Source organism: Schistocerca gregaria, chromosome 2 (assembly GCF_023897955.1).
Source record: "Schistocerca gregaria isolate iqSchGreg1 chromosome 2, iqSchGreg1.2, whole genome shotgun sequence".
Taxonomy (NCBI): Eukaryota; Metazoa; Arthropoda; class Insecta; order Orthoptera; family Acrididae; genus Schistocerca; species Schistocerca gregaria.
Window position 1 is genome coordinate 306,700,557 of NC_064921.1, and position 27,087 is coordinate 306,727,643.

General features: G+C 45.2%; 1 protein-coding gene across 2 annotated transcripts in view; it reads right to left on the minus strand.

Annotated features, from left to right (window-relative positions):
* LOC126336931 (uncharacterized) overlaps nt 1-27,087 on the minus strand; it is a 796,951-nt gene that overhangs the window by 16,458 nt on the left and 753,406 nt on the right. The window contains exons 3-8 of one of the 2 annotated variants that reach the window (XM_050001104.1): nt 18,677-18,838; nt 15,843-17,167; nt 11,947-12,157; nt 5,299-5,564; nt 3,138-3,261; nt 548-762 (exon numbers count right to left, since the gene is read on the minus strand). In XM_050001104.1, coding sequence (XP_049857061.1) covers nt 548-762; nt 3,138-3,261; nt 5,299-5,564; nt 11,947-12,157; nt 15,843-17,167; nt 18,677-18,755 — 2,220 coding nt within the window. In that variant the 5' untranslated portion in view covers nt 18,756-18,838. The remainder of the gene's footprint in view (nt 1-547; nt 763-3,137; nt 3,262-5,298; nt 5,565-11,946; nt 12,158-15,842; nt 17,168-18,676; nt 18,839-27,087) is intronic. The other variant, XM_050001103.1, reaches the window with a different exon arrangement.

Below are 27,087 nucleotides of genomic sequence, written 5' to 3' on the forward strand. Positions count from 1 at the left end.
ATACAACTTGCTGATAGGACTCAAGTTTATGGGAATGTAGAACAGGCGAGAGTGTTCCAGGTGTTCGAGAAGGTGAGACATGGTACAGGATTCGAAATGGAAAAGGGAGTCATAGCGACTCGCAAGTATGTCTCCCAATAAGTGGTTCTTTGCTCTGTGTACAGAGGAGGAGGAGGAGGAGGAGGAGGAGGAGGAGGAGAAGAAGAAGAAGAAGAAGAAGAAGAAGATGATGATGATGATGATGAAGATGATGATGATGGGGAAGATGATGATGAAGATGATGATGATGGGGAAGATGATGATGATGATGATGATGAAGGGGAAGATGATGATGATGATGAAGGGGAAGATGATGATGATGATGATGACGATGATGATGATGATGAAGGGGAAGATGATGAAGAGGATGATTAATATTTTAGGCAAGGAAACAAGCTGTCTGTGTACGGAGAAGGCAACAATGTTCACATTATTTGTGTGGACGTGGTAGCTGTGTGTAGACGCAGAACTGATTTAGACAGATAGACAGACAGCACGCAGTACTTACGAGGCCCGGTCGTTGGGCGTCCTCCCAGGAGACGTTCCCCGCCGGCATCGCGAGATCCGATCCCTGGTAGCGCAGCACTGCCACCTCGTGGGCCTTGGTGAAGTCGGCGCCGCAGTCCATCAGACCCTGGAACCGCACCCAGTAGCTGGACACCGCGGCCGACGCCTCCAGCACGAAGTCCCAGCGCTCGCCCGCGTACGTCACCAGCGACTCCACTGCCAACAAAGAGGGGTGCATTAGCTGGCACAGTACTTTAACGCTTTCATTGCAGTACTTTGACGCTTTCACGATACAGTATCAAAGAACAAATGTGAATTTGCTGCATGTTATTGCGTGTACCAGTCTCCACCTGATGAGGGGAAGCCTGACAATGGTTTCCAGACCACGCCAGTCGGTGTTTCTGGTTTATTATAATTACAGCTCCCACCTGTAGGTTAAACTGTGTTAAGTTTCGTTGCAAGCCCTCTGCTCTACTAAGCATCGAATTAGTTCATAGTTCCAGATAGGCAACCCAATAAACAGACCTGCAAAGCTGGCTGCTGTCCCGCCTTCCCGTGAAATACGACTAAACGAACTGCACGCACCTATTGACGTTTGACGCGTCACAAACGATGCCCGTAGCAATATGAGTTTAAAACATTGTGAGATGCTCCGTCCACTGAAATGTGTGCTCTTTATCTTGATATCATGTAGATTTTAAACAGTCGTCTTCTGAAATGAACTTATGAATAACCTTGCATGTCCCATTGCTCCTCGCTTTGAAGAATGAAACGCCGCGAAGCATTTTGTTTTCGCAATGTTTAAGTGAAAGGGTTTAATTACTTGATATTTAAGTTAGGAGGTTAAAAGATAGGCTTCAGTTTGCATTTACATGCAGTTTAGGAAGTCCCCCCCCCCCCCCCTCTCTCTCTCTCTCTCTCTCTCTCTCTCTCTCTCTCTCTCTCTCTCTCTCTCTCTCTCCCCCCCCCTCTCTCTGTTACTCTGTTAAAGGTTAACCGTTCATTTCCAAAATTTTACATAACAATAGCGACCGCTAGCAAAAATATATGACACTATACTTTATTATTTCATTTTAAGCCTCATTAGCCATCGTGGCTAACACTGCATTGCGCAACAAAATTAAGGGGTCACTTTTTCGGTACCAAATAAGTGTCTCCGATTGAGGTGCAAAAATTTAAAATTAGGCTCAAAAGTGCCTACAGTTTTGCTGTGTCATAGAGCAAAAGCATGGCGCCTTCGACGTTACCCTCTGCGTCTGCGACGCTTCAGAAACCAGGGTGTCGAAATGTGCTCCGTAGTTCACCCGGGTTGCAAGGCGGGCTACTGTAGTCACATGGGCATCAAATTTCACCACCATTCTGTCCAACGTGTCACACGATGGGAAGGTCATCACACCCTCTCTTAACCCCATTTTACCCCTTCTTGTGATATTTCTGCGATGAACGTCACGACCGTTACTCCCAGCGTTATTATGACTGGGTTTTCTTATGGGTGGCAGAGGAAAACATTTTCGATACACCACCACTCATAATCGACTCGACGAGACCTCAGGTGCTGACATAAAGGGCATCAACGAAACCACCCCTTCCCTTTGGACGTTGATTTCCACACATTTCTATGTCGAAAACGGCAGTGATGAGCAACAAGACCACCTTTTTGATAAAGTTTGAGACTGCTGAAATCCACGGATGATTCAACCTTTCTCGAAGGACATCGCGGACCAGGAACCCCATTGATCGTGGCCTGACCCCTTTGGAGTGCAACCAGAGCAGAAATTCGTCCGCGCTGCACTCCAAAGAGGTGTGATCACATTCATTGTGTTGCAGACCTACGATGCCCTTAGAGTTGCGTTTGTCGGGGGTGGGGGGTTGTCAGCAGTGTGAAAGGTTGTCAAGAACTTGGTCGTGTTGCTCGACGCAATGCGAACTATAGTTTTCGACGGCGAAATGTGTGAGAATCAGCGTCGTAAAGGCACGGGTGGCTTCATTCACGCTCTTTATGCTACCCCCTGAGGACGTTTCGTGTCCATTCTCAGCGGTGATGTGTCTGAAATTTTTTTCTGTTACCCATAGGAAAAAACTGGGAGTCGCGGTTTTGATCTCCATCGTAGAGGCGTCGAAGGAAGGGGTGGAATGTGGGTAAGACAGGGTACGCCGGCCTTCCCATCGTGTGGCACGTTCGTGGTGGTGGTGGGCAGAACTGTGGTGTAATTTGGTGCCAATATGTTATCATTAACCCATGTTATCATTATCCCACCTTACACCTCTCATGAGTTTCCGAGCAATCTACACCTTGCTGTTTGATGCGTCGCCGAACCCGAGAGTGATTTTGCGAGGCTCCGTGGTTTTGTATCATTACAGACGAAACTGTAGGCACCTTTCAGTCAACCTCACGAGTCGCAATGGGAGACAATTACGAGGTTTCGAAACGGTGATCGTTTAATTGTGTTGCTCAGTGTATTAAGGGTAATCCAAATGTGAAAACTAAAGAAAGGTTGGTTTCTTGGTAGTGAGATAAAACTACGTTCCTATATTTTGTTGAGCCTGTGTTAGTTATATGGTCAGGTTTCTTACAACACTGCGACACTCACCTCTGACGGGGTCGATATCAGCGCCGTCACTGCTGATGACGAGCAGCGAATGGCCGTCAACAGACATCTGAATGGGGCAGTTCAGAAAGCCGTTGTTGATCACACGGAACCTGTACCGTTTTCCCTGCGAAAGACACAAGAATAAACTTTACATTTTTGAACTGCATTAAGATAATAGCAGATTCACTTTTGTTCTTTAACGTGCACTTAAGCATATCACAAGAGAAGTCAATAACGTAAGATGTACTCGTATACCCGCCAGAAGACGTCACAGTTTTCAATAATTTAAGACAGAGAAGACGACATTAATCTTTTGTTCTTCGAAATAAGCACATCGAGCAAAGCTTTAGTCGGATGGGGAGACATCGCACAAACACCATGTGGCGCAGTCTTGATAATTTCCTCAATTGAAAAGGGCGACCACAAGTTTCTTAAGGTGTGCCGTATCCAACTGACGCCACTCACTGATGGCTAGATCGCGTATAGCTATCAAATTGCGGAATTATTATGTGATACGTTTCACATGTCGTTCAAAATCCACACATTTTCTATGGGACTAATATAGGATGATTCTGAGGACGAGTCGTGGTGCGATAGGCTGCATATTTGCATAAGTCCTCGTCAAATTAAGAACGTAGGCGTGCAGGCCTCTCAAGGCGGTTGTTGTCGTTTGGGGAAGGGGAATGTGTGCGGCATACTGATGGTGAAGATTTGGAAGAAAAGGCAAGGCATGGTCCACATGAATTTACGCTCTTTAGATTGAACTGATTTATGGTGTAACCGAAGGTCAACGGATTCCTTTTAGCACTCATGTGGAAGACCTCACAGTTTTCATTATTTAGCGTCAATTGCCAATTTCCGCACCATTCAGATAGCTTTTCTAAATCATTTTGCAATTTGATTCGATATTCTGATGAGTTTAATAGACAATGAACGACAGCATCATCTGCAGACAACCTAAGACGGCTGCTCAAATTGTCTGCTAAATCGTTTATATAGACAAGGACCAGCAGAGGACCTAGATCACTACCTTGGGGAACTCTAGAAATCGCATTTGTTTTAGTCGATGACTTTCCGTCAGTTACTACGAACTGTGACCTCTCTGACAGGAAGTCACGAATCTATTCACGTAACAGACGATATTCCATAAGCACGCAATTTCACTATAAGCCGCATGTGTGATACAGTATCAAAAGCCTTTTGGCAATTTAGAAATATGGAATCAATTTGGAACTCCTTGTCAATAGCACTCAACACTGCGTGTTTGTAAAGAGCTAGTTGTGTTTCACAAGAACGATGTTTTTTAAATCTATGTTGGTTATGTGTCAATAGACCGTTCTTTGCGAGGTAATTCATAATGTTCGAACACACTGTATGTTCCAAAATAGTGCTGCATATCGACGATAATGATACGGGCCTGTAATTTAGTGGATTACGAAAAACTGATTGATCTTTTATTGTAAATTGAGACGTTTTGTAATTTTTGACATTTATTTATTAGTCTTATATAGTACGCAAACGTCTGGTGGAAAGCGTAGCGAAAGAAAAATTTTCACTTAGTTATATCTATACAACTCTGAGTTTCAGTTTATGCTGAGTCTGTCAAGATACGATCTTTTGTTCATCAGATATTTCGCATGGATATGATCCACATTTATTATAACTGGGCATTACTTAACTCGCAAATAGAACCAATACAAATATTTCTATCTGTTTTAAGGTCTTAGTATAAGCTCTTTTGTTTTTGGTATTGTAGTGTCTGAACACGGAAATTGCGGGCCAGAATCGGTCGTGAGTGTGTCATTTGAAGTGATTATATCGAAAACAAAAAATAAAGATTTAAAAAAGAAATTTGTAGAGTCGATCAGCGATTTCGTGAAATGGAATGTCGTTTCTTCCAAGGTATCTCCTTCCTAACACTCTCACTCGTCTCCCCTTCGACGTCTCTTATTGTGCCGATTCCACAAACCGAGTGGATCATATACAGTATTTTCCTGCCACCACTTATGTCAGCATTGGAAAGTCATATGTCAGCATCTACATCGTGCCAAAGTGACCTTTGTGCTCTTTTAAGGGTGTGGCTAGTATACTGCCCTGTGGGCTTGTTTGAGACAGGCAGTAGCCGTGCGAGACTGTGGCACCTGCTGCGAGACGCACGCACCTGCTGGACTGCGAAGTGCGCCGGTGGGGGCCCCGGCTGCCCGCTGGCCCAGCGCAGGCCGCCGCGGCCGTTGACGAGTATGGCGGTGGGCTTGTTGTCGCCGGCGGCGTGGTGGTGGTTGACAAACTTGTCCACCCCCAGCGGCCGCCCCCAGTCCGCCAGCTGCAGCACCGGGCCCTCCTCGTCGTACAGCCGCGAGTGTGCGTCCACGGCTCGAGGCGTCCGTACCAGCAGCGCCCCGTACAGGCCGTCTGCGCGCTGACACCCTGCAACCACAGCACACCACACTCTCACCTGCCGCTCTCTCTCTCTCTCTCTCTCTCTCTCTCTCTCTCTCTCTCTCTCTAGGACAGGTTTTTGGAGACTATCCTTACTTACACACACACACAATTAATTTACTACAATGATGAAATTAATTAAAAATTTTATACAAAATTCGACCCCGTTGCTACTTGCACTATTTGCTCCTAACACGCCATCCTTGCTTACTTCAGATGTAAGTAGGCTGTTTAGGTTTTTATGTTGGTAACTCCACGTAGCGCTCTGTATGAGAATCACTGACTGTGCTGTGTGCAATCTGTGGCTGGTTTGCACTGTTGCAATATTCGCTATTGTAGTCTTGGGCAGTTGGATGTGAACAGCGCGTAGCGTTGCGGAGTTGGAGGTGAGCCGTCATCAGTGGTGGACGTGGGGAGAGAGATGGCAGAATTCTGAGAGCGGACGATTTGGACATGTGTCCACCAGAAAAAGGAAATTTGTAAGACTGGATGTCTTGAACTGATTATATATATAACTTTTGAACATTATTAAGGTAAATAAATTGTCTGTTCTCTATCAAAATCTTTCATTTGCTGACTATGCCTATCAGTAGTTAGTGCCATCCATAGTTAGAATCTTTTATTTAGCTGGCAGTATTGCTGCTCGCTGTATTGCAGTAGTTCGAGTAACGAAGATTGTTGTGAGGTAAGTGATTCATGAAAGGTATAGATTATTATTGGTTAGGGCCATTCTTTTGTAGGGATTATTGGAAGTCAGATTGCGTCGCGCTAAACATGTTGTGTGTCAGTTTAGTGTTGATCAGAATAAGTACAGAAAGAAATGTCTGAGCACGTTCAGTTTTGCGCAGCTGTTTGAAAATCAAATAAGAGGTTTACCAGCACAGTCATTTATAATTTTCAAAAGGGGACGTTTCACAGGGTATACTTTTTGGTGTAAAAAAGACTGGAAAAAGGAGCCTGTGACCAATGAAAGGCATAAGGAGCAGTCAAATGTAAACAAGACATATTAAAAGAAGGTAAGTAAACTGTTTATTATATCAAAGGTAACCGCCATAAGTGTTACTACATTTATCCCACTATGAGACAAAGCCAATATATTCATCCAAAAATCTTTGCGGTTGCCTAAGCCGGGCCTACATGATTCGAAGACTGTTTCGACTACGCTGCACAGGTTTCGCTGGGAACCCATTACACGTCGCCCATACAGTCCCGATCGCTTCCGTACGATTTCCATATTTTTACAGCCCTGCAGAAAGACATTCGTGGTCGTCAATTTACTTCGGATGAAGAGGTGCACCTCTGAATACAATCACGGTTCTCTAGACATCTGCATACATTCTTGCATGAAGGCCCTGACCGTCTTCTCTCACGGTGGGGTAAAGCTACTAACACTTACGGTAACTACTTTTGCAATGATGAACAGTTTATCTACTTCTTTCCCTCTGTTTCATTTACTGTCCCTTATATTTACATTTTGTTCTAATTGAAATTGATCTTAAGTGGCCGCGATGAGCGTTAGATGGTGACGAATTACTTTCATAGTAAGACACTGTCTCGGACAATGACTCATTACACCCGAAACCGGATAACTGTCATAATCCATCAAGCGAGATCAAGAAAAATTTATTTTTCAAAATAGATAGTAAGCTCCAGTTTCATAATTTCTGATTATATTACTGGTCACTTAAGAAATCAGAACATTTACAAAGCATCGGTGCCTCAACAAAAATAGTTCCTTGTTTTATTTTCAGCTGCCATACAATGGCAATACATCCATGCATCATTAAATGGCATAATTCCATTTTATGAAGGTATGATCCCCCAAGAACGCATGGTGGAACGTGCAGTTACAATCTGTGTACTTTCATTTTATATTTATAATGGTCACGCTCAAACTTAACGAAAAGTTCCCATTTGAAGAAAAGTTCACGTTAGCTTAAAATAATATTGAAATTTCTTATGTCACCTAATCTATATGACAGTTTTATTCAGTTGATGATAAAAAATAATAGTTGACAAGCTGTGTAAGTTAGAATGAAGCAACAGACTACACAGAATTAAGCAGAAAAACGGTTTCAGTGTCGTGAACGTGGTGATTCGCCTGCAGGACCTGTAGATACCGCATGCAGCACACACAAGATAAATCGGTTGCATAAAATGCAGGGTCTTAGTACCTGTTACTTAACGAACCACAATAATTTGTATGTCATTGTTGCCATATTTATGTTGATCTTTCAGTTTAATTGCACTTTTAAGACAAACCAAATTCTCTCTTGGTTGTACAATCATGAGTCAAGCAATATGGTGCCGGCCGCGGTAGCCGTGCTGTTCTGGCGCTGCAGTCCGGAACCGTGGGAAGGCTACGGTCGCAGGTTCGAATCCTGCCTCGGGCATGGGTGTGTGTGATGTCCTTAGGTTAGTTAGGTTTAAGTAGTTCTAAGTTCTAGGGGACTTATGACCTAAGATGTTGAGTCCCATAGTGCTCAGAGCCAAGCAATATGGTAAGAAAGAACTGTCATTGACAGACTTTAAACCACACATTTCCATACAGTTCAGTTACTTTCGCAAGTAATAACTACTTTTTAACATGGTCAGCACATTTATCCAACATAAGTTCTTTAGATACTCGCACAGAAGAAATCTCTGTTATGCTCATGCCAGTACATCACTGTATGACGCTGAACATTCATACCAGCTTTTGTTTGAAGTTTAGACAGTTCAACATCTTGGCTAGAGCCCAAGTACCGTGGCTAGAGCCCAAGTACCGTTAAGAATCTCGAATGACACAAATACTGCTCCGTTACCTGTTGCCATGAATATCGGTTGATGTCATGCGATTTGTTGCAAATAGCCTGCTATGATTTTGATGGCAGGTATTGAGAAATTCTTCTCTGCATAACTCTGTATTTTGTGCAGAAAAAGAAAATCGTTTATGCACCTTTTCTTCCTTTATCAATTGATTTACGATATGATATGTGCCCACGATAATTCTGTTACATGTCTACATTGTCTTCCGTCAGTCTTCAGACTGGTTTGACGTGACGTTCAAATGGTTCAAATGGCTCTGAGCACTATGGGACTCAACTGCTGTGGTCATTAGTCCCCTATAACTTAGAACTACTTAAACCTAACTAACCTAAGGACATCACACACATCCATGACCGAGGCAGGATTCGAACCTGCGACCGTAGCAGTCGCACGGTTCCGGACTGCGCGCCTAGAACCGCGAGACCACCGCGGCCGGCTGACGTGACGTGACACACTACAGATTGGTCTCTTGTGCCAAGCTCTTTTTCATAGCAGTACTTGCACACAATGTCCAAAGTTATTTGGTGGATATATTCCAATCCCCCACAGTTTTTACTATCTATAGTTTCGTCAAGCACTAATTTAACAAAAAATTTCCCCTGGTAGGGACCGCACCACACATTCAGTTTAGGGGTCTGCAGATCCTAAGTACGGCCCCACTCCTGAGAGCGTGTTACCGAGCGACGTGGAGCAGTGGTTAGCACATTGGTCTCGCATTCGAGAGGACGGGTGTTCAGATCCCTGTCCGACTTTCTAGATGTAGCAAGTTTGGAAGTTCTTGGTAAGGTCTTATGGAATCAAACTGCTGAGGTCATCTGTCCCTAAGTTTACACACGACTTAATCTAAATTAAACCAAGTTACGCTAAGGCCAACGAACACACCCATGCCCGAGGGAGGACTCGATCTTCTGATAGGGGGAGCCGCGCGGACCGTTACAAGACGTCTGAGACCGCGCGGCTACCCTGCGCGGCCTAGATTTATGTTTTCTGTCACTGAATATATCTCACACTGTCAGAATAGGAGAAAGCGATCATAAGCAGATAATCAATTGTAAAGTTGTACTGTTATAAAAAAATTAATAACTTTCTATGAAACTTGTTAAACTTTCATAATTTTTTCTATGTAGTGTGTCAATTGCATGCAGCATTAGAAAATTTTTACAAACTGATGGCTAGCTTCGGTATCTCAGCTAAAATCTTCAGATCTGAGAAGAGACAAACGAAAAGAAATATTGCCTTAAGTAACGAAGTTACGTAACAATTGCTATTGGCCTACTTTTTTAAAAAAATACAGGGTATTAACATAGTACATGTACTATTATAAATGCATTCGCAGTGTACAAGACCATTGCATCTTCCTTAAAATTCTTATTTTAAACCTACAGGTCAAATGTGCTACGTACAGCCTAAAGCGAACCTAAGGGGAAATATCTTATGAATTGGCAAACAAATAAGAACAAGAAAAATTCGTTTAGAGAAAGGCTAGTTCGTTGAATGTACCAAGTTATCTATGACAGCATTTGCTTGCTGTTACTGGCTGTAACTGAAATAATTACATGGGAGCTTCTACATCTACATCTACATTCATACTCCGCAAGCCACCTGACGGTGTGTGGCGGAGGGTACCTTGAGTACCTCTATCGGTTCTCCCTTCTATTCCAGTCTCGTATTGTTCGTGAAAAGAAGGACTGTTGGTATGCCTCTGTTTGGGCTCTAATCTCTCTGATTTTATCCTCATGGTCTCTTCGCGAGATATACGTAGGAGGGAGCAATATACTGCTTGGCTCCTCCATGAAGGTATGTTCTCGAAACTTCAACAAAAGCCCTTACCGAGCTACTGAACGTCTTTCTTTCAGAGTTTTCCACTGGAGTTTATCTATCATCTCCGCAACGCTTTCGAGATTACTAAATGATCCTGTAACGGAGCGCGCTGCTCTCCGTTGGATCTTCTCTATCTCTTCTATCAACCCTATCTGGTACGGATCCCACACTGGTGAGCAGTATTTAAGCAGTAGGCGAACAAGTGTACTGTAACCTAGTTCCTTTGTTTTCGGATTGCATTTCCTTAGGATTCTTCCAACGAATCTCATTCTGGCATCTGCTTTACCGACGATCAACTGCATATGAACATTCCATTTGAAATCACTCCTAATGCGTACTCCCAGATAATTTAAGGAATTAACTGCTTTCAGTTGCTGACCTGCTATATTGTAGTTAAATGATAAGGGATATTTCTTTCTATGTATTTGCAGCACATTACACTTGTCTACATTGAGATTCCACTGCCATTCCCTGCACCATGCGTCAATTAGCTGAAGATCCTCCTGAATTTCAGTACAACTTTCCATTGTTACAACTTCTCGATATGCCACAGCATCATCTGCAAAAAGTCTCAGTGAAATTCCGATGTTAACCACAAGGTCATTTACGTATATTGTGAACAGCAACGGTCCTACGACACTCCCCTGCGGCGCACCTGAAATCACTTTTACTTCGGAAGACTTCCCTCAATTGAGAATGACATGCTGCGTTCTGTTATCTAGGAACTCCTCAATCCAATCACACAATTGTTCTAATAGCCCATATGCTCTTACTTTGTTCATTATATCGTACGCCTTGCGGAAGTCAAGAAACACGGCATCTACCTGGGAACCCGTGTCTATGGCCCTCTGAGTCTCGTGGACTAATAGCGCGAGCTGGGTTTCACACGATCGTCTTTTTCGAAACCCACGCTGATTCCTACAGAGTAGATTTCTAGTCTCCAGTAAAGTCATTATACTCGAACATAATACGTGTTCCAAAATTCTACAACGTATTTACGATGCTTTACAGGCTTTTTTGTTTCAGTTGCTGTAATAGATAACGTGCTACGTTCAACAAATTAGCCTTTGTCTAAATAGATATTTCTTATCATTATTTGTTTGCCAGTGCATAATATGTTTCCCTTTCATTCGTGTCAGGCAGTACATAGCACGTAGCACGTTTTGCCCTTGACTCAAACTGAGAATGTTATGGGCGGTGCAACGGTCTTATACAATGCGAGTACATTTATAATACTATATGTGGTATGTTAATTACCTGTAATTTTTTTAAAAAGTAAGCCAATAGTAATTTTTGTATAACTTTGTTACTTAAGGCAATATTTATTTTCGTTTGCCTATTCTCAGATCTAAAGGTGGTAGCTAAGCTACCGAAACTGGTCATCACTTTGTAAAAAAGGAATTGTAATGTTAAATGTGATTGAGACAAAAAATTTCGAAGGTTTTAAAAAGTTTAATAGAAAATTTTTAATTTTTTTATTTTAAATTAATTTTACAAGTAATTGATTTTCCGTGATTCCCGTAAATCGATCAAGGGAAATCCGGGGATGGTTCTTTTGAAAGGGCACGGCCGATTTTCTACCCATCCTTGAAACATTCAACGCTTGTGCTCCGTGTCTAATATATTCTTGTTGATGGGACGCTTAAGCCAAATCTTCCTTCCTCCCTAGTGCGTGTGTAGTTTATTAGCGGTTGCACTAACTTGCTCTGCCATTGCTTTGCAGCACGCCTGCGGTACGTACCGGTGTGTGAGTGCCAGAAGTGCGTGCCCGGGGTCTCTGCGACGAAGCGGTAGCGGAAGGCGGAGGCGGGCCCTATGGGGCACTGCGTCACGAAGGGCACGCCGTCCATGTGCGGCGAGCCGCGCTGGTGCTGGCCGTGCCAGTGCACGCTGGTCGTCTCCTCCGTCATGCCGTTCACCACGTCCACCTGCACGATGTCGTGCTGGCACACCTGCCACACGCACACACCCTGCTTCAAACCCCAGGCTCCGTACAGTCAAACAAGAGACATGCACAATTTGTGTTAAATAAGACAACTGATACAGGCACCAGAGCAGATGGTCCGTTCTTAGGCACATCTCTTTTCCTTATGTAGGAAAATGCTACAGATACTTCAAGAAGAAACTCAGTTCTAGGGAGCACCACTGCGCTGTAGTTCTTCGTGGTGCATTAGGCAATGACTTTATTTTCCTGAAGCTCTGCCACCAACATGACTCTCTACTGAGAGCATTCACAAATTGGCCGCCAGTGATAAACACCTATTTGGGACAGAGGCGGAAGCAGACCTAATGACATTTGCAGTTTCCTTGCTGACAGATGATGGTGGAGATATCAGGTTTACCAACTTCACGGAAGAAAACAAAAGTTTTTAATCCCTAATTTTTATTTATCCACTCTCTCTTATCTCGTGTTTAGGCAACGGCAGTGGATACACCGGTTCCCGTGAGATAACCGAAGTTAAGCGCTGTCGGGCGTGTCCGGCACTTGGATGGGTGGCCATCCGGGCCGCCATCGCCGCTGCCATTTTTCGGTGTGCACTCAGCCTCGTTATGTCAATTGAGGAGCTACTCGACCGAATAGTAGCGACTCCGGTCACAGAAAACCATCGTAACGACCGGGAGAGTGGTGTGCTGACCACACGCCCCTCCTCTCCACATCCTCAACTGAGGATGACACGGCGGTCGGATGGTCCCGATGGGCCACTTGTGGCCCTAAAGACGGAGTGCTTCTTTTCTCGTGTTTATTCTGTCAAAAGAACTCCGCTGTTTTTTGGTTTTGTTGGTTTTTGAAAGTCTATTTTAAACTTCACTATTGCCACTGTCTTCATTTAACTTAAGGAAGAGAAGTCGACTGTGCCAACCGTACGTGAAAGGTGCAACCTCTAAATATCGCTTAAGGGAAAAAACCGCAAGCAGTTACACTTTTTGATGAACTCTTTGTGTCTGCGTGGAGAGTATGGCTCGGTGGTTCAGTCGTAAAGTACCAAACTACAAATCCAAGAATTTCGCGTTCGATCCCCGATCAATCCTATGATTTTTCTCTGTCGGTAAGAACTACTTTTTCCTCTGGTAATGTTTGCCGATATGAAAAATGCCGAGTTACACCGTCGTTCGGAATCCACGTTAAACTGTAGGTCCCCATGTAGCTGGCTGGATCTGTCAGTCCAAAGGTTGGAGGAAGGCAGTGGCAGAGCACCTGCAACAGGATACAGCACTGGGGTGCTGATGACAGCATTGCGTAACTGATTTAGGATCTAAGCGTATCGCCTCAAATTTCACATTATTTTCGGCTTGAGGAAAGGTTTTTCTTTCTTGCGGGTCACAGCACAACGGTCTGTATCAGGTATTTATATTTAGTAAATTTTGTCAGCCGGTCGGAGTGAGCGTGCGGTTCTAGGCGCTACAGTCTGGAACCGAGAGACCGCTACGATCGCAGGTTCGAATCCTGCCTCGGGCATGGATGTGTGTGATGTCCTTAGGTTAGTTAGGTTTAATTAGTTCTAAGTTTTAGGCGACTGATGACCTCAGAAGTTAAGTCGCATAGTGCTCAGAGCCATTTGAACCAAATTTTGTCATTCAGCATACTCCATATAACATATAGAGACCCCTACGCTGTAATGCATGAAGATACTATTTTCCTCAAGACCAAAATAATGTAAAATTAGTGCAAGACATCCTCGCTGCCTTCTGACGAGGGGCTGAGCCCGAAACTGGCTATGACAAAATAAAGATTTGATCAGAAAGTGTGTCTGGTTGCAATTTTTTCCCTCAGTGATAATTAGGAAAACAGTCGCAGTGTACACAAACCATTACGGATAAAATGATGTGGTGAAAACTCAGTTCTGTGCCTTATCGTATTTTAACTGTGGCATGTCGTATTTTCCATGATGGAGATTGGGTATCAGGGCAGCTTTTGCCTCCACAGGTGTAGAAAACCACCTGAAAACAACACTCCTGCTGTCCAGTGCACCGGCCATCTGTTATTAATCGCATCGCGTGTTAGATGGAGGTTGGCTCACCTGCTATCTCGCAAGCATCGGCGCTGGGCTTTAAGCTATGCGAGCAGGTTATTTTATTTACTCAGCCAGCTTTAGTCATTATTTTCTAAGAGTACACGCAACTTATTTTAAAGCCAAATGGCTCCATCTTCACGCACAAGGATGCAGGAATCAATTTACCAGTACATCTACAATGTATATGATCTGATGTAGTGCTTGCGGAAACTACTGTGAAATAAGAGGGTAGTGATTCAGGCCTATAAGACCTCAGAGAATCTCAGTAGCAAACAAGAAGCCTCTATCATACAGAGTAAACTTTGACGGCGGGTATTTAGTTCAGTTAAAATTTCCGGACAGAAAGATGTAAGGTGTCAGGCAAATCCAACACCTTACATGAAAACCCTGACATGATAAGCAAATCCAGTAGTATGTCACATAGCTTCGAATAAATTGTGACATTAAATTAACCAAAGTAATACGAGTAACGAGTGAGCAAATGGAATACCACAGACTAACACAAGAATGCCTAAATGCATGTCGTACCTTCCCACCGTGAGGCAGACGCAGTTCCGAGGGGAGAAACGAGGGCAGAAGCCGAGAGCAGAACCGTGGGGAGGGGCTGGGCACCCACGCCACGAGCCTACCTGTACAACTATACAACCCGCACGTTTTAGCGTCAGGCTTTTTCGCGTCTCAGGTATGTCAAGGACAACCCCCAGCCCATGTTAAAAGCTAGAGCCCTCCAGAAAAGCAGTATAGATCTTACGATAACACAAAAAGGGCCACTACCACCCGCAAGTTTTAGCGTGAGACTTTTTCGCGTGTCTGTTACATTAGGATCACTCCCCAGCCCATGTTAAAAGATAGAGCCCTCCAGAAGAGCATTATAGATCTTACGATAACGCTAAAAGGTCCACACTAGCTGCAGGTTTTAGCGTGAGACTTTTTAGCGTCTCTGTAACGTTGCAAACTTTAAAAACATTGCCCCACCACGAAAAGTATAACGTTTCCCATTGGATAGACAGAATTTTTGTAGGCGGAGCGTAAGGTTAACATTGAGACCCTGATTGGTCAGATGAAAACACAGCCAGATAGCTTTTTTAAACTAACTTCGGTAAATTGTAGTAAGGAGAAGTTAGAGGAGGGTTAGTTCCGAGACGGCGGGCTGGATGGCTGCTGCGCCGGCCGCTGCCGCCCTGAGGCTGCTTAGAAAGATATTGATCAATATGTAAAACTGTTCCTTGATGTTTCTTCTCCGAAAGTGGGAGACATCTTCTGAGGTAAAATGGCAGTAGCATCAAGGGCCTGAATACCGTCGAATTTACAGATGCCGACTGCTTGATTATCTTTGGAAGTTACCATCACATAACGAATGGTGATGCCCTCTATAAAGCTCTCTAAATTGTGGAGCCCCTCGAGCCCTTCATGCAGCTACGGCGTTACCTCCAAATATGTTTCTCACCATAGGAGAGGATAGTTTTATGTGGGGACCGTGGACTCTCATCCCGCAAGTTTTTACTGAACCAACAAGTATCTTTTGTACGGCTCAAATTCTGGTGACGAGTTTTGTCACCATCACCAGGATTCGAATCACCCTTTCTGAATGATAAAAATTATGATAAAACGTGATGATACTCACGCTTATGGTGGGTCCGGGCATCTGCCTGTTGGCGACGATGATGGGCCGTTCGATCCCATCGGCGGGCACGCAGTGCGGTCGTTCGCAGTCGGTCGCGTTGTTGGGACAGCCGAAGCACGCCTTGCTCATCGTGTGGTACCACTCGACGTGGAACGTGAACTTGCAGACTCGCGGTGGCGCCCCGAGCTCACACGGCCGCGAACAGTCACCGCCGGCGTCCACGTCTGCGTCTCCGTCACCGAAGTGACTTCCGCCAATCTCGTTGTCCTCCTCCGACAGCGGCTCGGTGTCACGGTGGTAATATTTGTCTTCCAGCTGTCTCCCTGTGGCCTCTTTCGTCTCAGAAGGATGAATTCCCCAGTCCTCCGAAACAACCGTAGTCTCTCCCACAAACTGCTCAGTCTCAGTTGTCACGTCCATCAACTTCACCGACTCAGATTCCATCTGCTGCACAGTGGTGTCGTGGTCGACTCGTGGTGTCACGCCGGCTTCCTGATGGTCAAAGTTCTCTGCCGGCTCAGTCACCGTGATTCCTTCTGCAACGTCATCCAGTCTTTCGGTCACTGGCTGCATTGGTAAAGATACTTTGCTCTCATTCTTTGCTGTTTCCTCCACTACAGAATAGTCAGTTGGTAGAGTAGTCACCATTTCTACAGTTGCGGCCACGTCAGCAATATGCGGAACGCTCGAATCTTGTTTATCACTTACAACAGTCTCGTAGTACGTCCACTTCATCGCACCTCTGTCTTCTTCCACTGGCGTCACAGCAGTAAGCACTGTAGACTGCTTGTTAACAGCTGTAGTTCCGATCTCGCCGCCAACTTGGCTAGACACCTGACCAATACGGCTACTGGTAGATTGCGAGATATCGATGACTGGAGTGTTCTTTGTCGCATCTGCACGTGCTTCATTTCTGTCGGGAAGAAACTTGGCTCCAACTCTGACTATGTCTTCCAATTGTTTTGGAAGTATGACCCCGCTTTTGTTATCCAGCGAGGAGATTTCGCGACTTTCATTTACAACCGTGAGGCTGGAGTCGGGAGCGTTGCTAGACTGTTCCACTAACGTTCCCACTGCCGGAACATTTATTATCGGTTGTGCAGAGTCCGTCGTCAAGGAAGTATCGTCTATTACACGGGGATTTCCAACGACTGTCTGGAAATTTCCGGTCGAGGCAAAGTTCGGGGTTCCTCTGCTGACGACGAACCTCTTGAAGTTGGATTTTAGAGCTCCGCCAGAAGGTTGGTCTCCACCGACGACAGGGCTGCCGTAACCTGCACCAGGGAACTTTGCATCGAATGTTGCAGATTCCACTATTGCAGGATCTGCAAAACAAAAGGAACTGCGTTATTACAGTACACAATGTACCGAGGGCATTACTAAATTTCCTTGGAAATTTCTAGAGCGTCTGAAAGATGCTGTACATACCGTACTGGTTATCTCATTTATCCTGTTCATCTCAACTTTTTGCACAGATGCAAAATGAAGAAAATGTATCAAGTAATGTTGCTTAGCCACCAAAGAGACATTTAGTCAAGTCGAGTGCCTTTCTTTTAGATTTATTTGTTGTTGTAGTGGTCTTCAGTCCTGAGACTGGTTTGATGCAGCTCTCCATGCTACTCTATCCTGTGCAAGCTTCTTCATCTCCCAGTATCTACTGCAACCTACATCCTTCTGAATCTGCTCAGTGTATTCGTCTCTTGGCCTTCCTCTGCGATTTTTACCCTTCACACTGCTCTCCAATACGAAACTGGTGATCCCTTGATGCCTCAGAATATGTCCTACCAACAGATTATGCCACAAACTTCTCTTCTCCCCAATCCTATTCAACACTTCCTCATTAGTTATGTGATCTACCCATCTAATCTTCACCTTTCTTCTGTAGCACCACATTTCGAAAGATTCTATTCTCTTCTTGTCCAAAATATTTATCGTCCATGTTTCACTTCCATACATGACTACACTCCATACAAATACTATCAGAAACGACTTCCTGACACTTAAATCTATACTCGATGTTAACAAATTTCTCTTCTTCAGAAATGCTTTCCTTGCCATTGCCAGTCTACATTTTATATCCTTTCTACTTCGATCATCATCAGTTATTTTGCTCCCCAAATAGCAAAACTCCTTTACTACTTTAAGTGTATCATTTCCTAATCTAATTCCCTATGAATGAACAGCACGTCCTTTTAGGATTGCGTACCTCAATAGGTAAAAATGGATTTCTTATCTGATCATTTTGTTGTCCATCTGTATGTACAACTGCTGAAAACACTTTTGCTCAGAACGGGTAGACATATCAAGCTGAAATTTATATCACACACTATTCTCTTCGCAGTGTAAAAGACTGATGCTTCTAAGACAATGCAATCGAACGATACGATCATTTACGACACGTTTTTTGATACTCGCAAACTGTCTCAGCAAAAGCTATAGGGTACTTCCCGTTGACCTAGAATAATGGAATTTACCAAGAATCAAGGTTTCATAGTACAAATGAGGGGGGAAATAACGAAAACTTTTAATTTTTTTGTCGTTTGTTATGCGACTGTCTGCCTGCCTGGTCACAGTGAGTGGCAAACCTGACGACAGCTGAGTTCCGTCTTTCCACCTACGGGAGCGCTGCCGTCGGGTAGTGTAGTTAATTTTAAAGCATGTGCGGAATACACACAGCGCAGTAATACACTGGTGAACGGAGGAAGTCTTCGTGTCTTCGATGGCTCACCTGAGGATGGCAGGCTGCTGCACACTCGAAATATCGTGGTGTGTATTGAACGACAACCTGCTGCAAGCCCGAAACTTCTTTGAGCATACGTAATAGGAGAACCAACCTTTCAGGACGGCAGCGTTCAGTCCAAGGATGCAGCTGAGGATGACAGCCCCTGCCACGAGACGTCTGCAGGGCTCCATGGTGGGCGCAGTTCCTGAAACAATGAAAACAGGACTGCTTATCCACCGCTCCAAGGCTATGACTCACAGCAAACGCGACATAACTGCTCGACGCAGTACAACGGGAAAAAGAACGCGACGCGTTTCTAGGAATTCCTGTTATGCTGTGTGCAATAGAGCCGTTATATTTCTTTATGACTGGAAAGGCTGCTGGATACACGTTTATTTCCGAGAGTGCTATCGATAGTCTAAAGTCGACAGAGCAACCAAAAAGAGTTTAAGCATTCTTTCGGCACCAATCCTGTGATGTTCCTTACCTGCGCTACCGGTGGATCGGATTTCAGAACAACAGGTATGTTTTGTTTATAAACAAGACGCATAGCGGATCCTGAAGATTGTGTATTGTAAGACCGAAACCATCTGCATACAAATAAACCAGTAAACACAACTGTTGGTGATATCGTTACAGCTTAACAGATAAAGTAACAGCCGTGGTCACGGTGTCCACCAGAAGATTGATGTACGGAGAAGTTTTGTTGAATCTATGTACACCATTATACTCGAATGTCTTTCGTAAGTGAGGCAGAGCGGTGACCACATGAAGCGTGCTATGCTGGCTCAGTTGGCAATAGCGTTACCCACGAAGGGCAAAGGCAGAAATTCGAGTGCTGGTCTGGCAAATATTCTTCCTAGAAACTACAGGATGTTTCAAAGAGATTCATTTGATTTCATAGGAATATCATGAATGAAGATAGATACCTGAATCAGTTAAAACTTAAAACTACGGTCGTTTTTCCCGCGTGAATGGTACAGTGAAAAGGGGGAGGGAGCGGGGGCCGGCCAGGTGAGTTACTCTGGTACCAGAAGTACTCACCGCGGTGCACCGCTCTGTGGCTTGTTCTGTATACAGGTAGAGGGGGCTCCAGCACATTTTAGTCACATTATTCGGCATGTTGGGTTGTACCTACAATCCCCAGCATGCATGTTTCCTCAAACCTATTCCTGTGGGCCACCTAAAACTGGTGTGCAGACATTTTATCAGCATGCCATCACGAAGACATATTGTGCTCCGTTCATCTCCATCGCCTACTATAATGATAGATATGGTCTGAAGAGGGTCACATTCTCAACGAAACCGGTACATTATAAATAAATATTTTATTGCGGTCGAGACTGTTTTAATATGTTTTTAAGCTCTATACATCGTACTTGCTTCTTGAAAAGGTCTCTTTTTACACATTATAAGAGAGATGTTTGATACTCTTTATCGATGCATGCTGGTCCTTGAGCTGGACTAAATAAAAGATGGCGGATACTTTTGTTTATATCGGCTGTTCAATTGATATTACGAAGAACTAATAGCTCACAATAACGAGACCGTCAAAACTTGACAACATAATTAAAAACAAATACAGTAAAAAAGATGGCTCTATCTACCACATCCAGGAATTTCAGCGTACGATACCTAGAACACGTCGATGCTCTCTGGCTGAACAATCTACATAAATCAGATTTCGTTGCTCACTTGGGTCAACACGGAAACGCAGAGATAAGAATCGAAGAAAACTTAGCAAGATTACATCTTGCGGAAACAAAGGTACGAATGAATTTGTCACAAGAATTAGAAATATACGACCACAGTCACAGTAAACATGACTGCATCCGGAATGATGAACTACGATTAAGAAACAAAATGGTTCTCCAAAATTTCATACAACTCTCAGAATTTCAAATGATAGAAATAATAATTAACCGAAGGAGAGAATATTCTTCTTTGGAAGTTACCAGCATTTTTCAAACATAATTAAGTTTATAGCTTTGAAATTATCTGTACTGCGAAGAGGTATCTCTGCAGGAACTCTAGATGTACGTCCATCTGCATACACCTTTAGCTCATCAAATCAGCATCCGATGTAAACAAATGTATCCGCCATCGTGAATTTAGTTTAGCTCAAGGATGAGCACGGATCTGAAAAGAGAATCACATCTCTCCCTTATACACTGAAGAACCAAAGAAACTGGTACACCTGCCTAATATCGTATAGGGCCCTCGCGAGCACGCAGAAGTGCAACAACACGACGTGGTATGGACTCGACTAATGTCTGAAGGAGTGCTGAATAGAACCGCCACTATGAATCCTGCACCGCTCTCTACAAATCAGTAAGAGAACGACGGGGTGGAGACATCTTCTGAACCGCACGTTGCAAGGCATCAGATATGCTCAATAATGTTCATGTCTGGGGAGTTTGGTGGCCAGTGGACGCATTTACACTCAGAAGAGTGTTCCTGGAGCCACTCTGTAGCAATTCTGGACGTGTGGGGCGTCGCATTGTCCTACTGGAATTTACCAAGTCCGTCGGAATGTACAATGGACATGAATGGATGCAGAGGATCACAAAGAGTGCTTAGCCGGCCGGAGTGGCCGTGCGGTTCTAGGCTCTACAGTCTGGAGCCGAGCGACCGCTACGGTCGCAAGTTCGAATCCTGCCTCGGGAATGGATGTGTGTGATGTCCTTAGGTTAGTTAGGTTTAATTAGTTCTAAGTTCTAGGCGACTGATGACCTCAGAAGTTAAGTCGCATAGTGCTCAGAGCCATTTGAACCATTTGAACAGGATGCTTACGTACGCGTCACCTGTCAGAGTCGTATGGGGTCTCATATCACTCCATCTGCACGTGACCCACTCCGCTAGAGAGTCTCCACCAACTTGAACAGTACCCTGCTGACATGCGGGGTGCATGGGTTCATGAGGTTGTCTCCATACCCGTACACATCCATCCGCTCGGTACAATTTGAAGCGAGACTCGTCCGACCAGGCAACATGTTTCCAGTCATCAACACTGCAGTGTCGGTGTTGACGGGCTCAGCGAGGCTTAAAGCTTTGTCTTGTGCAGTCGTCAATGGTAGGCTGCACGAGTGGGCCTTCGGCTCCGAAAGTCCGCATCGATGATGTGTCGTTGAGTGGTTCGCACGCTGACACTTGTTGACGGCCCAACATTGAAATCTGTAGCAATTTGCGGAAGGGGTGCACTTCTGTTACGTTGTACGATTCTCTTGCGTCATCGTTGGTGCCGTTGTTGCATGATCTTTTTCCGTTTGTAGCGATATCATAGATTTGATGTTTTACCGGATTCCTGATATTCACGGTACACTCTTGAAGTGGTTGTACGGGAAAATCCCCAGTTCATCACTACATCGGAGATCCTGTGTCTCATCGCTCGTGCCCCTACTGTAACACGGCGTTCAAACTCACTTAAATCTCGACAACCTGCCACTGTAGCAGCCGTAACCGGTATAACAATTGCACCATACAGGCTCTGCCGACTGCAACTCCGCATTCTGCCTGTTTACATCTCTCTGTATTTGAATACGCATGCTAATACAAGTTTCTTTGGCGCTTCAGCGTATTATGTAATCGAGAGCATTTCATGATGTAAGTACAATGTTTAGAGCTGATATACAATGTAAAACCTTTTGTAAACTATGTAATCACAAGACTTCGTTACATTTTAGGACAAATGTATAAAGACTGCTAAGAAATCAACTTTAGCGTTTGACGATGGGCTTAGACCCGGAACTAGTAACGGTACGATAAAATTATATCTAAAAGACTTGTGGCTGGTTGCAACATTCCGTACGGTGTCATTTACGAAAGCAGCTACCACGTTCTCTAACCATACGGATGAAGTAAACCAATGTTTAGAACAACGTATGTTTAGAAGCAATGATCAAGCCTTTGCGACCGCTCTTTGCAAATGCAAATGCAAAATCAAGATGCATGTATGTTTGAGAGAGAGAGAGAGAGAGAGAGAGAGAGAGAGAGAGAGAGAGAGAGAGAGAGAGAGAGACTCTCTTTAACGAAGGACTTTTGCGTGTGTTTTTCTCTTGTGTCGGTGTGAGGAATCAGTCCTCACAGTTTCTAGGACAACCTACACAGAGGCGTCACGCGTTGTTTTACGCTAATGGGGTATGAGTCGGCGCCCCAGGGCGTTACCACGCGGAAGCATTGGCTGCGGCCCACCGGGTCATGTACGTCTGGTAACGAGGAGGCTGCTGAGAAGGCGCCAAGGACGGCCTTGTGCTGGTGTTGCCATTGTGACGTAACCGCGAGTCACGGACCCCAGCCTTCAACAGTTAGGCGCGTCGCGGCGGCGCTGTTCCCACAGCTGTTTGCTTATTAATAGAGTTAGTGTCCTCTCGCGCGGCAATTTGCCTCAGCGCTGTCGTAAAGGACGAAGGTCTCCTGGGTAACGCTCCATTACCTATGCTAAGGATGTTGAGAGAGATAGGTACCAGCACACTGTAGTGAAAATACTTTGGTTGCAACTACTTCGCGACCGTAGATAGGTAAATTCTCCTCGAGGAGTGGGGGGGGGGGGGGGGGGGAGGAGGAGGAGGAGGAGGAGGAGGGAACAGCTTAAGATGCAACTGGAAAGAAGTGGCTGTGGAGACACAAACCGCACGGCGGCATCCGTGTGTCTGTCCAGTGGCTCTCTTAATATAACTGAATGCAACCCGCTGCAGTGTAGCGTCCGTGTTCGCACGACAGCTGAGACATCAAAGCAGTGCGCAACTTGAACGTTAGGCAGAGTGAGGGAAAGTTTATAGGACCCGCTAAATAGATAAACAGCCTACTGGCAAGCAGTCCACGCGCAAATCAGATTGTGTGTGTGTTTATACACTCCTGGAAATTGAAATAAGAACACCGTGAATTCATTGTCCCAGGAAGGGGAAACTTTATTGACACATTCCTGGGGTCAGATACATCACATGATCACACTGACAGAACCACAGGCACATAGACACAGGCAACAGAGCATGCACAATGTCGGCACTAGTACAGTGTATATCCACCTTTCGCAGCAATGCAGGCTGCTATTCTCCCATGGAGACGATCGTAGAGATGCTGGATGTAGTCCTGTGGAACGGCTTGCCATGCCATTTCCACCTGGCGCCTCAGTTGGACCAGCGTTCGTGCTGGACGTGCAGACCGCGTGAGACGATGCTTCAGCCAGTCCCAAACATGCTCGATGGGGGACAGATCCGGAGATCTTGCTGGCCAGGGTAGTTGACTTACACCTTCTAGAGCACGTTGGGTGGCACGGGATACATGCGGACGTGCATTGTCCTGTTGGAACAGCAAGTTACCTTGCCGGTCTAGGAATGGTAGAACGATGGGTTCGATGACGGTTTGGATGTACCGTGCACTATTCAGTGTCCCCTCGACGATCACCAGAGGTGTACGGCCAGTGTAGGAGATCGCTCCCCACACCATGATGCCGGGTGTTGGCCCTGTGTGCCTCGGTCATATTGCAGTCCTGATTGTGGCGCTCACCTGCACGGTGCCAAACACGCATACGACCATCATTGGCACCAAGGCAGAAGCGACTCTCATCGCTGAAGATGACACGTCTCCATTCGTCCCTCCATTCACGCCTGTCGCGACACAACTGGAGGCGGGCTGCACGATGTTGGGGCGTGAGCGGAAGACGGCCTAACGGTGTGCGGGACCGTAGCCCAGCTTCATGGAGACGGTTGCGAATGGTCCTCGCCGATTCCCCAGGAGCAACAGTGTCCCTAATTTGCTGGGAAGTGGCGGTGCGGTCCCCTACGGCACTGCGTAGGATCCTACGTTCTTGGCGTGCATCCGTGCGTCACTGCGATCCGGTCCCAGGTCGACGGGCACGTGCACCTTCCGCCGACCACTGGCGACAACATCGATGTACTGTGGAGACCTCACGCCCCACGTGTTGAGCAATTCGGCGGTACGTCCACCCGGCCTCCCGCATGCCCACTATACGCCCTCGCTCAAAGTCCGTCAACTGCACATACGGTTCACGTCCACGCTGTCGCGGCATGCTACCAGTGTTAAAGACTGCGATGGAGCTCCGTATGCCACGGCAAACTGGCCGACACTGACGGCGGCGGTGCACAAATGCTGCGCAGCTAGCGTCATTCGACGGCCAACACCGCGGTTCCTGGTGTGTCCGCTGTGCCGTGCGTGTGATCATTGCTTGTACAGCCCTCTCGCAGTGTCCGGAGCAAGTATGGTGGGTCTGACACACCGGTGTCAATGTGTTCTTTTTTCCATTTCCAGCAGTGTATATTTCTAGTCGTATGTTACGTTAAGTTCGCAGCTCAAATATCAATCACCCAAAATATCTCGAAGAAATTCCCAAAATTTCTCGAGAAAATAAATCTCGAAGTTATCCGAACAGTTTTAATGCTCCAGACAAAAGCACGTTCATTTTCTTGATGGGCCACGTGGTTCTATGGTAGAATGCTCGCCTGCCACTTGTGCAGCCCAACGTCAAGAGTGCAGACATTGTGTGACGTGAGAGACTTGTTTTGTGTTAGTGCCATCGTAAGTCGTAGCCAGTGCCAGAGCGTAGTCAGTAGCAGAGAAAAGAGAAAGCAAAAGCAAAAATTAATTTTCCAAAAACAAAAAGAAGTAACACCGACAAGATATCACTGAACTTTTAATTAAAGCGGACAGCTTTAAGACGAAAAGATGAAACGAAAAATAATGTAAAATTTCTTAGTAGTTGCGCTATTTGTGTGTACACTCTAAATTGAATAAAGTTTTATGATGGTTAAAAAAAGTTCCATTCCCAGCTGTGGTCAAAGTTTTAAACAACGGGGCATCTTCCATAAGCATTCCCATAAAGCTTAAAAATACATAAAAATGAAACAAAAATTTATTTGTAATTTTTTAAAATTTCAACAACTTTTGTTTATGATGTTTCATAAATGTTGGTAATTAAGAATTTATAATTGCAATAAAAATGGATTTTTGTGTTCGATGTGCATTTATAAATAAGATATTCGTTTTTCACAAAAATTACAGTTCATTAACATGTATTTCATGAATTTTCTATTTACATGACATAAATATTCGAACCGATTGGAAAAAAGAAAAAATTAATGGCTAAAACGAGACTCGAAACCAGCGGTCCAGCGATTATCACTCTCAAACGCTAACGATCTTTTTTCATCTTTTTGTATTTTACGCTTCACGGAAATGCTCGTATAACATACACTTAATTTAAATATTTTCATCGGTCGGGAAATGAAGCCAGGACCCCTACGTGGCAGATAAGCATCCTAGCATAGAGCCACGCTGTCTTTCGAAATACACACATCAAAAAAAGTTTTGCATCATCTCGGTTCCGAGAGTTCCAGAACCTGTACAGAAAATTGGAACAGAGATCAACATATACATCATTTCCCCATTTTTTATTGCTCATGAAAACCACACATTGCATGTTGTACCACCATACAGTGAGACCTTCAGAGGTGGTGGTCCAGACTGATGTACCTCTAATACCCAGTAGCACGTCCTCTTGCATTGATGCAAGCCTGTATTCGTCGTGGCATACTATCCACAAGTTCATCAAGGCACTGTCCCACTCCTCAACGGCGATTCGGCGTAGATCCCTCAGAGTGGTTGGTGGGTCACATCGTCCAAAAACAGCCCTTTTCGATCTATCCCAGGCATGTTCGATAGGGTTCATGTCTGGAGAACATGCTGGCCACTCTAGTCGAGCGATGTCGTTATGCTGAAGGAAGTCACTCACAAGATGTGCACCATGGGGGCGCGAATGGTCGTCTATTAAGACGAATGCCTCGTCAGTATGCTGCCGATAAGGTTACACTATCGGTCGGAGGATGGCATTCACGCAACGTACAGCCGTTACAGCGCCTTCCATGACCACCAGAGGCGTACATCGGTCCCAGATAATGAGTCCCCAAAACAGCAGGGAACCTCCACCTTGCTGCACCCTCTGGACAGTGGTCTAAGGCGTTCATCCCGACCGGTTTGCCTCCAGACACATCTCCGACGATTGTCTGGTTGAAGGCATATGCGACACTCATCGGTAAAGAGAACGTGATGCCAATTTTGATCGGTCCATTCGGCGTGTTGTTGGGCACATCTGCACCGCGCTGCATGGTGTCGTGGTTTCAAAGACGGACCCCACACCATGGAGGTCGGGAGTGAAGTTGCGCATCATGCAGCCTATTGCTCACAGTATGAGTCGTAAGACGACGTCCTGTGGCTGCACGAAAAGCATGATTCAACATGGTGGCGTTGCTGTCAGGGTTCCTCCGAGCCATATGTAGGTAGCGGTCATCCACTGCAGTAGTAGCCATTGGGCGGCCTGAGCTAGACATGTCATGGGCAGTTCCTGTCTCTGTATCTCCTCCATGCCCGAATGACATCGTTTTTGTTCACCCCGACACGCCTGGACATTTCTCTTGTTGGAAGTCCTTCCCCGCACAAAGTAACAATGCGGATGTGATCGAACAGCGGTATTGACCGTCTAGGCATGGTTGAACTATAGACAACACGAGT